The following is a 14,473-nucleotide window of genomic DNA, read 5'->3' as shown; positions in this document are numbered from 1 at the left end:
GGCTGCACTGTGATACGCTGTAGTACTTTTGTCACGCCATATTAATAATATTTATTTGCAACAATTTATTATTTGATAAAAACTCTATATCTGATTGTAATGAACATTTCAAACTATTTATATTACTGTTGCCACTCATAACTTGACAATAGTTTGCTTCACGATCGAATATGATTAAATATTTCTACTTACATCATCCTTATTTTTAATCCTTTCGATCTGTTTTAACAGCGCCATAGCACATTTGCTATTTCTGCATTCTTTATATAAAAATTATAGGCTATCATCATTTTGTTGGGGTCGATATGTAACGTATTTGAGTAACAAGTTTCTATTAAGTGTAAAGATATCCACTTTGACAGTTTTTTAAGCAAGCATAACTGTTGTTGAATGACTTTCTATTTAATAAAAAATGTAATTCTATCTTTGTCCAAGAGTAACTACTCTGCGAATTAATTCTTTATACTCGCTGTAATGTTACAACCAAATCGGTGACCTTATCAAATGAAATTCTTCTCTATAGATTGAAGTTATTGTATGTCTTGATCAAGTCAGCATATAGTATAGATCAAAGATCTGTATATGTATATATATATATATATATATATATTGGCATTGAGCATAAAATATTACTTGTATTTGTATAACTAGGATTTTTAATTAAATAATTGAAACATACATGTACTGTGATTACAAAGCATCTTTAAGGCAATATCGATATGGTGAATGATAGTGAAATGATATATGCTCACGCAGTTTGATACAAACAAGCAGAATGAAGGCTGGTAAGACAGCAAAGAATGAGTTGACGATTCTTTTCATTGGAGTACCTAAGACAAATTGATTGCTGCACAGTTTTCTATAAATTATCGCTCCTAAGATACATACTATAAGTTTTTGCGTTGAAATGCTTAAAAATGTTAAAATAAGAACCAGTATTTCTCGCAAAAATTGCCTTTTATTACATAAACTTGATTTGTTTAATAATACCATGGACCTTTCAGTCTACAATTTTAATCTAAGCCAATTTGTGGTTGCCGTGCAGCTACCCACGAACGTAAATGATGTACTAAATTACAAACAAGTACGTATTACAGTAAATATCGTTCTATAATGCCTGCAGTACACTTACTATGCACGAATGAGAAATTGATAATATAAATAAGAATGGATGTAGGTATTGGTTAGCAGTTAGCCAGATTACAAAAGCTTACGATAAATCATCCCATAAAATCTTGCAGTAACCCTTGTAATCGTTCTAATTCTAGTGAATTGTAACACTAACTATTTTAAATTGATTTGACGATCCTGCATTTTATAATTATTGCAAGATGGAGTCGACTGCTTGCGCTAGATTATTTACAACAGCATCTGGTTGAACTTGTGGATGATTCTCGTCGGATGGTCTAATTAAACAAAATATGTATCTTCATTTAAGTTGGCTAGCAATAGTTTTTATGAGCCTTATCAAGAGTTATTCGTAAGAAAAGGATAGGATGATTTTAACAACATTGGGAATACTCACCTATATTTTCCTGTTCTAACCAAAACTCCACGTAAGCCGCAAGCTTGTGCGCCACCAACATCGCTTACAACATCATCACCAATCATCAGAAACTGTGTATTAACAATGATAAGAAAATATAGTCGTAACACATTGAACGTGAAGTTATACAAATATTACCTGGGTTTAATGATAGAGTATTAAATACTTACATGTTCTGGATTAATATTGAAACCGGCAAGTGCCGCCATAAAAAATGTTTTCGATGGTTTGCCGACTACTTCTGCTTCAATCTGGCATGCATACTGATGTTGTAAGGTAATTTATTGAGTTCCAGAAGTAGGTTGATTCATAGCAATGAAGATAACTAAAATCTATAATTATTCAATTATATCGTAGAAATACCTTACTTCTAACACCTTGGAGAAAGGGCCAACATCAAGCTTCAATCCATCAGTTTCCTGGTAATATCGTCTATTTTAAATCAATATTACAAACAAGACTGAGTTACAGTTTCTGTATCTCATAAGTTACCTGAATTAATATTCTTCATGTTGATGTTAACAATATCAATCCATCTATTCTGTAATTGCATTGCTGGTTGGTAATTGAGCCTTAACACAAACCCTTTTCCTAGAGAAATCAGCTTGGGTTGCTTCATGTTCATTAGTATTGTAAAAGCTTCATTTAGTGCTGCATAAGAAAAAGCATCTGTAGCATCACCAATAACTACACAGTTAGGATTTGATTGGTCGATATCAACAAATTCATCCAAGACGTCTATTTAAATTTATTGGAGAGACAAGGGTTAGCGTTCGGGGAAACGATAAATAAAAATGGATTAGTACAATTTATTTAATGGCATTTCAATATACTTGATTCTAGATTGGTGCCAATTATTGCCTTACCTGGATGTACAAGCAAATGAGGGCGTAGTGAGTTTTCTATCAAAAAACTTTTAACTGCTTTAATAGGTGAATAGATATCTTCCTCCTGAACATTAAATCCTAAACGTTGTAATTTCTTAACTAATGTATCGATCGAACACTGAGATTCATTTGTGCACAATCTAAGGGGAAAATGTGCTTTCTTCAATCTGATAAATGATTATAAATTATAATTATAGATTAATAATCATGAGTATTCTAGAGAATAATGCAACTCGTTTAAGATATCACAGAATTTGATTGATGCTTAATTCTACATTGCGTTACACTTCACCAGCCGATGCAATTCTTGACAAATATTACACTGTAATATGATACGTGCTTGCTTTGCACAATGGAAGGAAGCTATGCATTAAGTTTAAGTATGAGCCGCCTTACTAGTTTTCCATAATGTTAAGGGTATGAAACTAGCAGATAATTTTTTTTAGAACTCATACCTTGCTAAAGCCTCTACAGATCCATCAATTGCTTGACCACCAGAAACGCCAGAATTGTATAAAACACCAGATATATCTAGCAACAAGCCTTGCAAACGATTATTACCTCGCTGTAGCCAGCTTGATGATGCCATCTGATAGTTGCTCAAGGGATACCTCAAAATTTGACAACCTCTGCGGTAAAATATTATTTCTTTACCGAACTCTATTGGAACAACCGAGTTGCTTAAGAACTATCATCGAAAAAGTAAACAAACAAATTCATGATGCTGTTTTGCAAAGACTTATTAGAATAGACATTGCATACCTACCTTGGACTAAACTCAAGCTTGCTATGGTGCATAAAGTATAAAATGTTCTTCTCTTGGCTTGTATCACTTAGTTAGGTTGTATGCTTAGGCCCCTGACTTATTTTTAATTCCTGATTTCCATCTCGATGGTGGAACTATAGGTTATAAAAGGACCGACGACTTCTTCAGGTAGAACCTGGACAGGGGACATGGAGAGTTGGAGACGTGGAGAGCAATGGTGGCATACGCATGCGTATTTTATTTCCGCTTAGTTGCCATGGATTTTTGCTGCCTAATGCAAACCTGTAGGTTATTAAACTTCTGTTAAAGTTGAATTTATTTTACGCTAAATTGCTCGATCCTTCTTGAAGAGCAAGCGGGCATTATCTGCCGGTGAGATATCAATTAAATTCTAGGTATATACAGGAGTAATATTATCATCATGATCGAATTCGTAACTGTCGGTCAGGTGCATATGGGGAACTGAGCCAAAGTTGACGATCAATAGCCTCTATGATTTAAATCAATATTAGGGATATTCTGCCGCAGAATTGGAAGTATACAGTGATTTTAATCTGCTCTATCAATTTTTGATTGAAGTGTGGAATCTGCATACCGAAGTTCAGATAAAATGATTGAAAGTACTATTCAAGAATAGGCAATGGCCTGCAGAGATTGCATACGAGTATTTGTAATGGCAGATAAGATGGTAATTTGATTTAAATCCATCAGCTATGACAATATGCAAATGCGACAAGGTTATTCTATTTCAATTCCTGCTACTCTATATTCGATATATAGTGAGAAATTGATTTCCGTCCGTTTAATTTAATATTACCAATTATGCAACATTACATCTAAGATTGCTGCAACACCAAAGCAAAATAATCCATGACTGATTAAGAATAAATTAGAATTTATTTATTTTCTAAATTACTCAAGCGCGTCTTTTAAGCGCTACTTTACTATACACTGTAGTGACATATCGAAATCTGAAGCTCTATCTTATTCTATTTATTTCATCGTTATAATCAGAGGGGATGGGTTGTTCATGCTGATTTAGAATACGCTAGCATTAAACGAGATTCTACTGATGCATTTTCTTAAATGTTATTGCCAATTCCTTAAATCATTAGTTTGTTTAGAGGTTGCATATTCATAATAATATCAATAGAATAAATATGTATACGATATAAAAAAAAGTCACTACAGAATTTAAAAGATTTAACAAAAGACTCTATGAAATCTGATTCTGATCTTAAAGTATATATTAAAAGTATGCAATATATAAATATGATCCATATTCGGTGATCAATTGGTCATGGTGCTCAACTCGATTAAAGGATTATTCATATATAAATATTAAATGCTACATCAGCTCTAATTTGCTGAATTTTATAAGGCCTTAATAATATAATATTGCTTGCTATCTGTTTGACAAATAAAAAGAGATTGCTCTTGATTGCCTATGATGGTTTTAGGTTTGATCGCTGGTGCCTCAATAGTCTGCATTAATGCAAGGGTTTTATTATCATAGATTAAGATTTTGTAACTCATCCAATCCACAATAATGAAGTATTTCGATGTGATTAAATTTTCCAAGCTATTAAGTTCAAAGTATTCTGTGAATTCTCGAGTCTGTTCGCCGTAGCCTTTCATAACCAGGACGAGGTGGCCGTTAAACATCTATAACAACACATTGGACTAATCAGTCCTCTAAAAAATTGATTTGTTTTTACATCAGAATATTTATCTGTGAATGTAGAGTTGTTACCGTAAATTCATTTTCTGTGCTTAACAAGAAGCGTTCACGATCATAGCGCCGACAATTCTTGAGCTTAGAGATGAATTTATGAGAATACTTTAGACGTAATGGTGCTATCGTATTGAAAAATGAGCTGGCACATAAATCAATTTCAATAACATAATATTATACAATTAATTCTATCGTACTAACAAACAAATCAGCCTCTTTTTCCCCCCATTCTTTAATCATTTCATCTTGATCCTCTACATACAGTGGTGATAAATTAACTTTAATGCTATCTGCACTCTTGGAAATAGGAATGGTAATTTTAAAGGCTATTCCATCATCTATTGAGCTGTAATAGTGAGATTTAACCAATTGTGTTGAGGTTATTCCATCACCTAATTTGTACCACTAAAGCGAATATACATAGTTAAAGTAATATACAAATAATCTAATTTGATATAATATCTCATATGAGATTGATTCATTTGATGCTGAAGTAAAAGTACAGCAATTAAAGATTATGGCCCATGATAGACCTTCAAATTTCGGAGAATCTTATTCGTCTTATTAATATTTGCTTACTTTAATGACACTTTCATCGCCTCCTTCGCTGATCGTTTGTTGAATAAATAGATTGTAACAATCTGCGTAAATTAGTTGAGTAAATCGATGCGCTGCGGTATCATCCAAATAGATTGTATGTTTTTCTTCACGGGAAAAATTGATTTTAACTACAATGATCTGTTCACTGTCATCATCAAACTAAAGTAGAATGAAATAGAGTAAATCTTATTGTCTTTTAGTAGTATCTTACTAAATAAAAGGCAAATAATGCGCTATCTTGATGATAGTTTCATATTAACTTACCAGAGCTGAAATTAGAAATAGGTAAGTTTGATCAGATTCTCTAAAACTTGACTGGAGTATTAATAACTGATTGGAGTCTGTATTTATTTTGAATTCAGACTGTCCTCTCTGACGTAGATTTGTTTGCAATCCGGTTAACTATTAGAATAAAAATGTTAGTGATTTATTAGTGATGCATTAAGTTGTCACTTAATCTGAGATAGAGCGATAACATCAAATTATAGGTTTGAAAAATTGTCGATATAATCCTTGAGCTTATGTTTGAGTATGTACTAATTTAGTTTATAAACGATCGATAAAAACTCAGAGATTTTTGAACCAAATTAATCTCTTACTTAATGAATCATATAGTTTTATATCGTTGGATATTCAAGTTACTTAGTTCTTGATCTTGGTTAATTCTAATTTATTCCTATCGAATCGATTTCGCTCGTACTGAACAGAGGATTGGTGCATTAATTGAATTTACTTCTAAAATCTATGGTAGGCTTATGATGTACGATAAGGGAACTAAATAGGTATCGTGACATTATCAATATTCATTTTTATTTTTCAAGTTAGCTAGTAGGATTATTGACTAGCCTCTTTGATTTTGACGTGCCGGTGCTCAACTTTACTTTTACTATCTTCTAAGCTTTGCTGATTTACGCAATGCTGGCTGTAGTAAAGATTAATGGAGTCATTATTATTATAGAGGAAGCAGTCGTCATATTCTTGGTCTAATGCAAAATTGGAAGTAGCTTTCAGGGTTTCGCCTTGATAAATCTGCCAATAATAGTAAAAAAGAATACCTCAAGTATTTTGAGTGATCACAAACTATAATTATTTTATCGCAAATTTGATAAGATAAAAGAACGGATTTAATATATACTTGACTTCGATTTATTTCAGCCTATAAGAAACTTACATATACTTTATAATCAATCTTTGGATGACTTCTTATTAATAAGGCAATAATAGGAATGCCATTTATAAAGGTGCAACTTGAAGCTACGATTATCTGATCATAATTGCCACTATGTTGATTAAGTCCTTTCTTCCAGCCATGCTGCTTTCCTAAATGGAGATTCAATTCATATACATTTACCGAATATAAAAATTGTAATTCCACGTGATGATAATTTTTTCCTTACCAGTAATATCATAACGAGATAAAACATTGCTAAAAATATTGCTATAAGTGAGCAAGTGGTTACTATCTGGAACAAACATTAATTCTGATATATTTTCAATGGTGTCAATTGTCAAATGGGAATGAATGCCTCCACAAGCCACCTTAAATATCTGTTCTTTGCGAATAAATTAAAAAGTAACGTATCAATCAGGCTGTGGAAGTGAATATGAGAAAAAAGCAACCTTCACACTTTAATAGATGTCATAAACCTTAGAATTACGTGTTACAAACGTACATTAATGGCATAATTCGTTGAGAATGCAATTAATCGATGATCATGGGACAAGGTTAGATTTTCGATAAGGGCATCATGACATTTATGTAAAAGCTGCAACGACGTCGTAAATTGTGAAGTAAAATCGATGAAGCTTGTTTGATTATCTTCTACCACTAAATAGGTTAGTAAATTATCATATTTTAGTACGATTATTGGAATATTCTGGTCTACATATTCGACTTTCATTAATAAATTGCCGTCATCTATCGTTTTAGGTTTGGCGAATCCATTTTTGTCATCTAAATAGTTTATGGAGGAAAGGACTTGAAATGATTGATGATGGTGCCAGTCTTTAAGATTCCAAATCTGGTAAAATCATTATCGCATGACTTAATTAATATCGTAATTTATCAAGGGTAGATTACTGCAAAAGTTTCTACGTAGGATTAAGATTACTTCTATTTGGCAAGATTCAATGCTTAGTGAAGAATCTTCCGCGGCCGGCATTAAATTTCGGTTATCAATAGGCCACCATACGATAATTTTATTGCTATTAGCTATAAATCTACATCCAAATATCTTGCAATGGGCAGCCATAATGGTCTGTCGAGTTTGCTTGATATTCTTATCTTGTATTTCCCAAATCTACAATGATTAAAATTAATGCAATAATGTAAGGCTGCTAAGCTTTTAATTGCTTAGATAAGAAGAAGACTAAAATAGTGCATTATGCTTTGAATTAACTTTACGTTATTCGGAATTATGATCACTAATTTCTAAAATTATCCACGTGCTGGTATACTCATATGTTGATTTAATCTGATTTTAAATTATCCAACTTTCAAATTTGCTTAATTATAGGATAAAGCTAAGGTGGATACTTTGTGGACCAATATTGACAGATATCTACTATATTTTATTATTAATTTTGATCAGTTATATTTGAAATTACCTAAAACGGTATTATTTTGATTCAATTTGATTTAGTATTATTATATATTCGTAGTTGTTTTATAGTAAGCTGAGAAACTAAGGTCTAGCAGAAAGCTTGATATTTATTATATTTGATATCTATCATAATTTTTGTTGATTTATACAGACCAATGCAAGAATATGGCTATATCAGTCTATCATACAGTTATGTATTCCTTACGTTAAGATTTTGCTGATTCAATGATATCGTCATCAAGATTGGATAGCTGGATGTTACTGGGTAAATTTCTAGTAAACGACATAATAAGGAAATTGATTTCTTTCCATCTTGATGAATAAACTGGAGTTGCTGGTTCGTACAGGTGCAATAAATTCTCCATTCTTCGGATTTCATTTCGATCTAATTACAGGGATATTTTAGATAAGACCTATTGTTGCTACTTTATTAGCGTTAAGATTATATTTTAATCTATTGCGTATAGGAAGAAAGACATATGAGCAATTAATGAGCATATTTCAAAATAATTTGAAAGATTACTTGTTGTAAAATTTAGTTTTTGAAGTGTTTTTAATATTAGTATGAGTATTGCAGAGTCGTAAAGGACTATTGAGAATAACTATGAAGAAAAATGATAAATTAACTAATAGTTCTTTACTTTCTAATGTTAGGGCAGATGCAGCTCTTGTCATTTTACGAATGTATCAAAAATTTTTGTATACTTCTTCATTGAAATATATCTAGCTCATTTCCTAAGTATGTACCACAGTTGAATGAATGATCAAGGAAATGAGATTTCAACGTACATTATAGATTTCTTCATCACTATCTGAATCAATTGGGTTAGAGGAATGATCTTGACTGTCTTCGCTTTCAACGGAGTAAGCTATAAATTTGCCGTCCGATGATATTAATATTTGATTTAGTAGTATATTTGGTAATTCCAGTCTATAAGTCGTTTGAGTACTTTGATAGTCGGTTACCTGTAAAAAGGAATCCGTATAAAGCATGCGGTTGAGTGGCAGAATTTTCTGATAATTTATCGTACGCATAAACCTTTAATTTAGCACTTTTAAAGTAACGTTGAATTGGATCAAAATACTAATCTTACCACAAGTTCACCGTCATTTGTAGCGTTGTTGTTGCTAGATATAATTTTTAAAATTTCATCTGATGATTTATAGCATTTAGGTGAAACATCACACCTACTTGTTCCAATTGCCATAGATGATAGACGGGTATCTTCAGCAATTCTTCGATCAGTATAACTGTTTTTATGCCATGTTTAGGAATAAGCTTAGTCAATAGGTGCATGATAGAAATTTATTTAGACATCATTCAGCAAACTTACGCTGTTATCTTCCACTTGGGGAAATTTTTGTCGGTAATATTTTCACATGGTAAATCCATAGGGTTACTATAAATCCTGTCAAAATCTAATGATAAACAGAATCTTATGGATTAATTGCCTTCTATTCATTTACTACAGCATTTAATATACGTATTGGGTAGCGGTAGAAGACTTGTAAAGATTTTCTAATACTGTACAAAAGTTTATGTAATTGTGAATAGTGCTAAACTGCATACACACGGTGCTTGACCACGATCTGTTCTATCAAGTGGACGTTCTAGAGCAAAATTGTGCATCTTAAGAGTAAGGCTATAAAGGGTGAACCAGGACTAAGTACGATATAGCAAATTTTTATTATATTAAATTCTACACAATCTTGCTAAAGTTTTACTTGTAATTATAGGATGTAAAGGCATAAGTACGAAATTAAGTTAGGCAATACCACAAAATAATTTATTACTACCGTTCACATTTAAAGTAAGGTTTTTGCTCGTTTGGATCGGAATTGATACTCCACATTCTATCTGCAACTGCTTTTAGTATGATATCAGCTTTACTTATGCATCTCTGAATCGCTACAAGTTATTACTTCATAACTGCAGTATAATTGAAATGCTGATCAAGACATATTGGCACGTGGCGTCATTAGAGTTGGTACTTTAACAGGTATTAAATTCAGTCTCTATTGAGATTCTAAGCTACTACTTTGAATAATCAATCATTATGTACTTGGGTGCATTTGCAGTCGAAATAAATAATTATTCTTGCATTTCAACAGCTTTATTCTTGACAGGCAAGATCTGTCTCTAACTACTTACCGGACGTTGAATCTTTAAGTTGCTCTATTCATTTGATAAAAAAAAATTGGACGTTACAAAAAGAAAACTGAACATAATTTAGGAAATTGCTTCAATTTCCGGTAACATTCTAGCGTTACATCGATTATGAATGCTATTCTCTATTTTGACTTTATTTAAAACAGTTTACTACATTATAGGCGTTGGTTGATTTAAGTATTTAGTCTAATTAACTAATACATCTGTTAAAGTTACACCTTAATTATTGCAAAATTACCTTGTCTTATCAAATCTACTATATTACTGTCATTTTGTAACATTACTCCTAACTGTCGAATGGATGCTGTTGCATGGCTTTGTAAGGCTTGACAAAACTGGTAAAAATCAGAGCTCTCTTTGCGTTTTAATATCGCTATCAGCTGAAATTGCTTTGCAATAGGCGGTAAATCTAAATGAAATGCTTCGACTTCATATTCTGACAGAATATTCCTACTTGCAAAGTCATCAATGAGGTCTGCTAATGGAATCTCATGAATTAATTTCTGATAGTATTTATCGATAACTTGTAAAACTTGAGAAGACAACCCCATATTGCAGCCAGTTCTACACACTTTCGTAGCTTGTAAATAGAACCAAGATATCAACTTAATTAAGAGCTGATTGTAGACTATGCCAATATATCTTCCTTTTCCACCGATTAAGACATCTATCCATAGGTGCTAATGCCTCCTTATGCTGTCAACGATTGCTTAAGGGATGAAATTAACTTTGCATTCCATTTCAGTTTAAGCTTATAGACTGTAGATAGAGCTCCTTGTAGCAAGACTAGATCATGTCTTGAATTACCATTCCTTTATAAATTAATTATTAGTCTGTTACTAATCTTCCTACAGAACCGTTACGATCATGCGCAAAGGGTACACGTATATCATATCATTTTCCCGTTATCTTTACTAGCGGTATATTGTGCCAAGTGATTGTCTCGATTACTAGAAATACACTAGAGATTGTTATAAGGAAGTAGCTTAATAACATCTATTTGAAAATTACAGCTACCAGCATTTTTTGTCGATTATTGGCCAAGTATAAATTATACGAAGAATTAGAAAACAAGTAGTTACAAACTTAAGGAAATTTAAGCTTTTTTAGATGCTCTAGTTAATGCATTTATAGCACAACCTTATAAAATTGATTAAGTTGATTTTTGAATTTTAGGGCTATCATTAACATTATCATATTTTATTCCCTTTCTTGTATAGCAGATAATTTATATGTAAGTATTCAGTCGAATGATGGAGCTAAAACTTTATTTTACCAAAATTTTACAGAATCAAATCACTTTTAATTAAGCATACTTAATATTACATATTGCAATCATTAAAGGACTATAATGGATCATTCAAGAGTATAAAATTCGATTGCTTTGCTCATCGTTATTTTATTACTTTAATATTGTCATGGGTGGAATAAATTTAATGAGTATTCTGGTGGTTTGGGGAATATATTTAACGTTAAGGTGAGGAAAGTTATTTCCAAAATTTACCTGTATAAATTAAAAATATCTGCTATACTTTCACTTGAAATTAATACCTGGCAACTTATAATTCTTTAAGCTTACCATATAGCGCGAAATGGAAGATGCGAAGCAATTTTAGTCTAGCATTTGGACTAACTGACGTGATGATTACCATAATTATTCAATTTTTGCCGGCTTCTAGCCTTTCTGTATACTCAGTTAATAGCTCTTATGATCGTTACTCTTTTATCATTTTCATGCTATTGCAGCATTAAAATTGCTGACACGGCACATAATCTAAATTATAAACGATTAATTTTGAAAATTTTAAGTCATATAGTAAGTGAAAGGTTAAAAATTCATTCTACTGCTGATTGGCTTTTAAAAAGTTTTTGATCAAATCTATAGATATGTAAGGCTAAAGGAATGGCGTTACAATATTTGGTCACAACGTACTTTACATGTATGTTTGTCTCTTGCATTCATGGTTTTTGCTACCGAAAAGGTCATCATATAGGCAATAATGGATGGTGGAAACTCCTATATATCATTATCAGATTGGGTAAGTTCGATTTATCTAATTAGTGAGAATTTTCAAGTATTACTATGATACTTAAGTATTGCATTTGTAATATACTTGCGACATAGCTACGCTTACACAGACGTAGGTACAAACTTTGCAAAATGCATCCGAACAAAAAATAACCTAATTGCATTGAATTCAGAGTATATACTAATTTTAAACATACTAAATATCCTTTATTTTAAATGAATTCATCGTCAAATTTAATATTTGCAGCGCCATTAAAAATAAATTTTACTCTTTTTATTTAAGCAAGATATAAATTATCATTTTCTAATCTAACTTAATTACTGTTTTAGTGATACCTGCTGTTCCGATGGTTATTGCCTATTTTAGTAAATCTTGCATTTATAGCGCTATTATCAATGTCTTTGGCAAAGAAATGTAAATAAAAATTTATAAATACTACTATTATCTTATACCGTCGATGATAAGAGCGTGTTCTGAAAATTTATGCTATATTATTGAGCTTACTCTAATCTTTTAATTACCGGTATTTCTGTTGGCTAACCTTATATACAGCAATTTTTATTTATCTAATTGTTTCACTTTTATGTTGGTTACAGTTGTGGATCGCAGGGTACCATCAACTTATATTTTCTTATTCCGTTAGCCATTATTCTAACGGTATATCTAGTGAGTAGAAACTATAGCTTAAATTTAATAGTAGTGAATGAAATTTATCTCTTACCTCCTTTACAGCTTGAGTCAATATTTCATCGTAATGCTTTATGGTTTTCTTGCAAAATAGATTTCATTTCTCTTCATAATATTTAATAGCCATCATGAAACTTATATATTGTCAAACGCTAAAACACATCAGGATCCTATCACTAATTTAGTGATGACTTTCAAAGAACAAAGCAAAGATTCAAAGCAGGTTCTAATAATTAATACTGTAATTACCTATGAATAGGACATGCATGTTTTTTTATAAGTATTTGTCTTATACTTGTTAGGAAATATAAAAAAAATTTATGAAGGCGTTATCGTTATGGTTACTGCGGCTGCTAAGTGGTTATTCTTTTGCAGCTTTGTTTCCTATCGTCATTTTACGAGCGGTTTTTATTTATTACATTAAATACCTTACTACATCTTCTTCTTGTCATCATTTATTATTTAAGAGACGACTAAGTAAGTCACTCATGAGCCTACTGTTTTAGTAACCAATCATAGTATTCAAGCTGTGCAGTGAGTCCAAACGTTTATTAATAATAATTTGAGTCCATTTTTTATTTTAATGTTAGATCCGAAGTAGTTTAGATAAAAAATGGAATCGTGCCAAGCGTACAGAGGAAACCAACATTTAGTTTAATCAAGTTATTATAGATCCGAGCAAGAACTATGACATTCCTCGCTAAGTATTCAAACCATTAGATTACTATATTACAATAAAAATCTGTTAGAATAGCGCGGATTTAAATTTAATTTTGCGACCGAGTTTACTGTATTAACAATAATTTATTATTAAAATTTCTATCTTAAGAATTAAAAATTTGAGTAATACGAAATACTAATAGAGATCCGTACGTTAGAAAAGCTTTACTGACTCATTTTACCAGATAGTATTAGGAAATTGTCTAAATTCACTTAGTCATTTGGAGCTTACGTCATCAAAGATTTTAGTGATAATTAAGAAAAATATAGGGCTATTCAAAATCAAAATAGATTCTATTTATTTAAAATTATTTATCCTAACTGTATAATAATACAAGTGTAATGGTTGACTGATTGTAGTACACAAATGATATTATAGCCAATAAATATTGCATGCTTATAAGCTTCTTTTCTTGATGTTAATTTTTTATCTATCGCTCATTAATCTAACGTAAGGTAGCAGGATTTCTGTGATATAGTATTAATGTATATTGATTTCAAATTGTTTTTTCAAGTCCATAACTAAGACAACCGTTATTTTATATTTTTACTGTATTCAGTGGTTTTATCGTATTTAAGATTAGAATATTATGGTAATCCTCATTTATAATGTATCAGTGTTTATAAGGTACTTACATTACCTCATTTGCTGTTAACAGAACTATCATATCTTCTCAAATTATCGTAATAAGCGCTATTTATGTGACACTTTAGCTATATCATACATAA

General features: G+C 31.3%; 3 protein-coding genes across 3 annotated transcripts; 1 reads left to right on the top strand and 2 right to left on the bottom strand.

The window, feature by feature from the left end:
* Positions 1–1,321: 1,321 nt before the first annotated feature.
* TRIADDRAFT_32553 (uncharacterized protein) lies at positions 1,322–3,022 on the bottom strand (the record flags this gene model as incomplete). The annotated part of the gene is made up of 7 exons (XM_002117377.1): positions 1,322–1,406; positions 1,526–1,617; positions 1,717–1,809; positions 1,915–1,978; positions 2,131–2,284; positions 2,413–2,600; positions 2,889–3,022. The coding sequence occupies 7 exons, from the start codon at positions 3,020–3,022 to the stop codon at positions 1,322–1,324; spliced, it is 810 nt and encodes a 269-aa protein (XP_002117413.1).
* Positions 3,023–4,573: 1,551 nt separating this feature from the next.
* On the bottom strand, positions 4,574–10,858 carry TRIADDRAFT_61454 (uncharacterized protein; the record flags this gene model as incomplete). The annotated part of the gene is made up of 13 exons (XM_002117376.1): positions 4,574–4,864; positions 5,136–5,339; positions 5,514–5,693; positions 5,799–5,936; positions 6,706–6,854; positions 6,932–7,082; positions 7,208–7,555; positions 7,646–7,834; positions 8,927–9,103; positions 9,232–9,388; positions 9,472–9,556; positions 10,290–10,313; positions 10,546–10,858. The coding sequence occupies 13 exons, from the start codon at positions 10,856–10,858 to the stop codon at positions 4,574–4,576; spliced, it is 2,406 nt and encodes an 801-aa protein (XP_002117412.1).
* Positions 10,859–11,725: 867 nt separating this feature from the next.
* On the top strand, positions 11,726–13,677 carry TRIADDRAFT_61453 (uncharacterized protein; the record flags this gene model as incomplete). Its single annotated transcript, XM_002117429.1, has 6 exons — positions 11,726–11,784; positions 12,054–12,123; positions 12,193–12,346; positions 12,667–12,751; positions 12,934–13,003; positions 13,615–13,677. 6 exons carry the CDS (start codon positions 11,726–11,728, stop codon positions 13,675–13,677), a joined length of 501 nt encoding a protein of 166 aa, XP_002117465.1.
* Between the last annotated feature and the right edge of the window lie 796 nt (positions 13,678–14,473).

The sequence above is a fragment of the Trichoplax adhaerens genome, genomic scaffold (assembly GCF_000150275.1).
Source record: "Trichoplax adhaerens TRIADscaffold_24 genomic scaffold, whole genome shotgun sequence".
NCBI lineage: Eukaryota > Metazoa > Placozoa > Uniplacotomia > Trichoplacea > Trichoplacidae > Trichoplax > Trichoplax adhaerens.
Note: the sequence above shows the minus strand (reverse complement) of the source record. Positions and strands in the feature narration are given on the sequence as shown.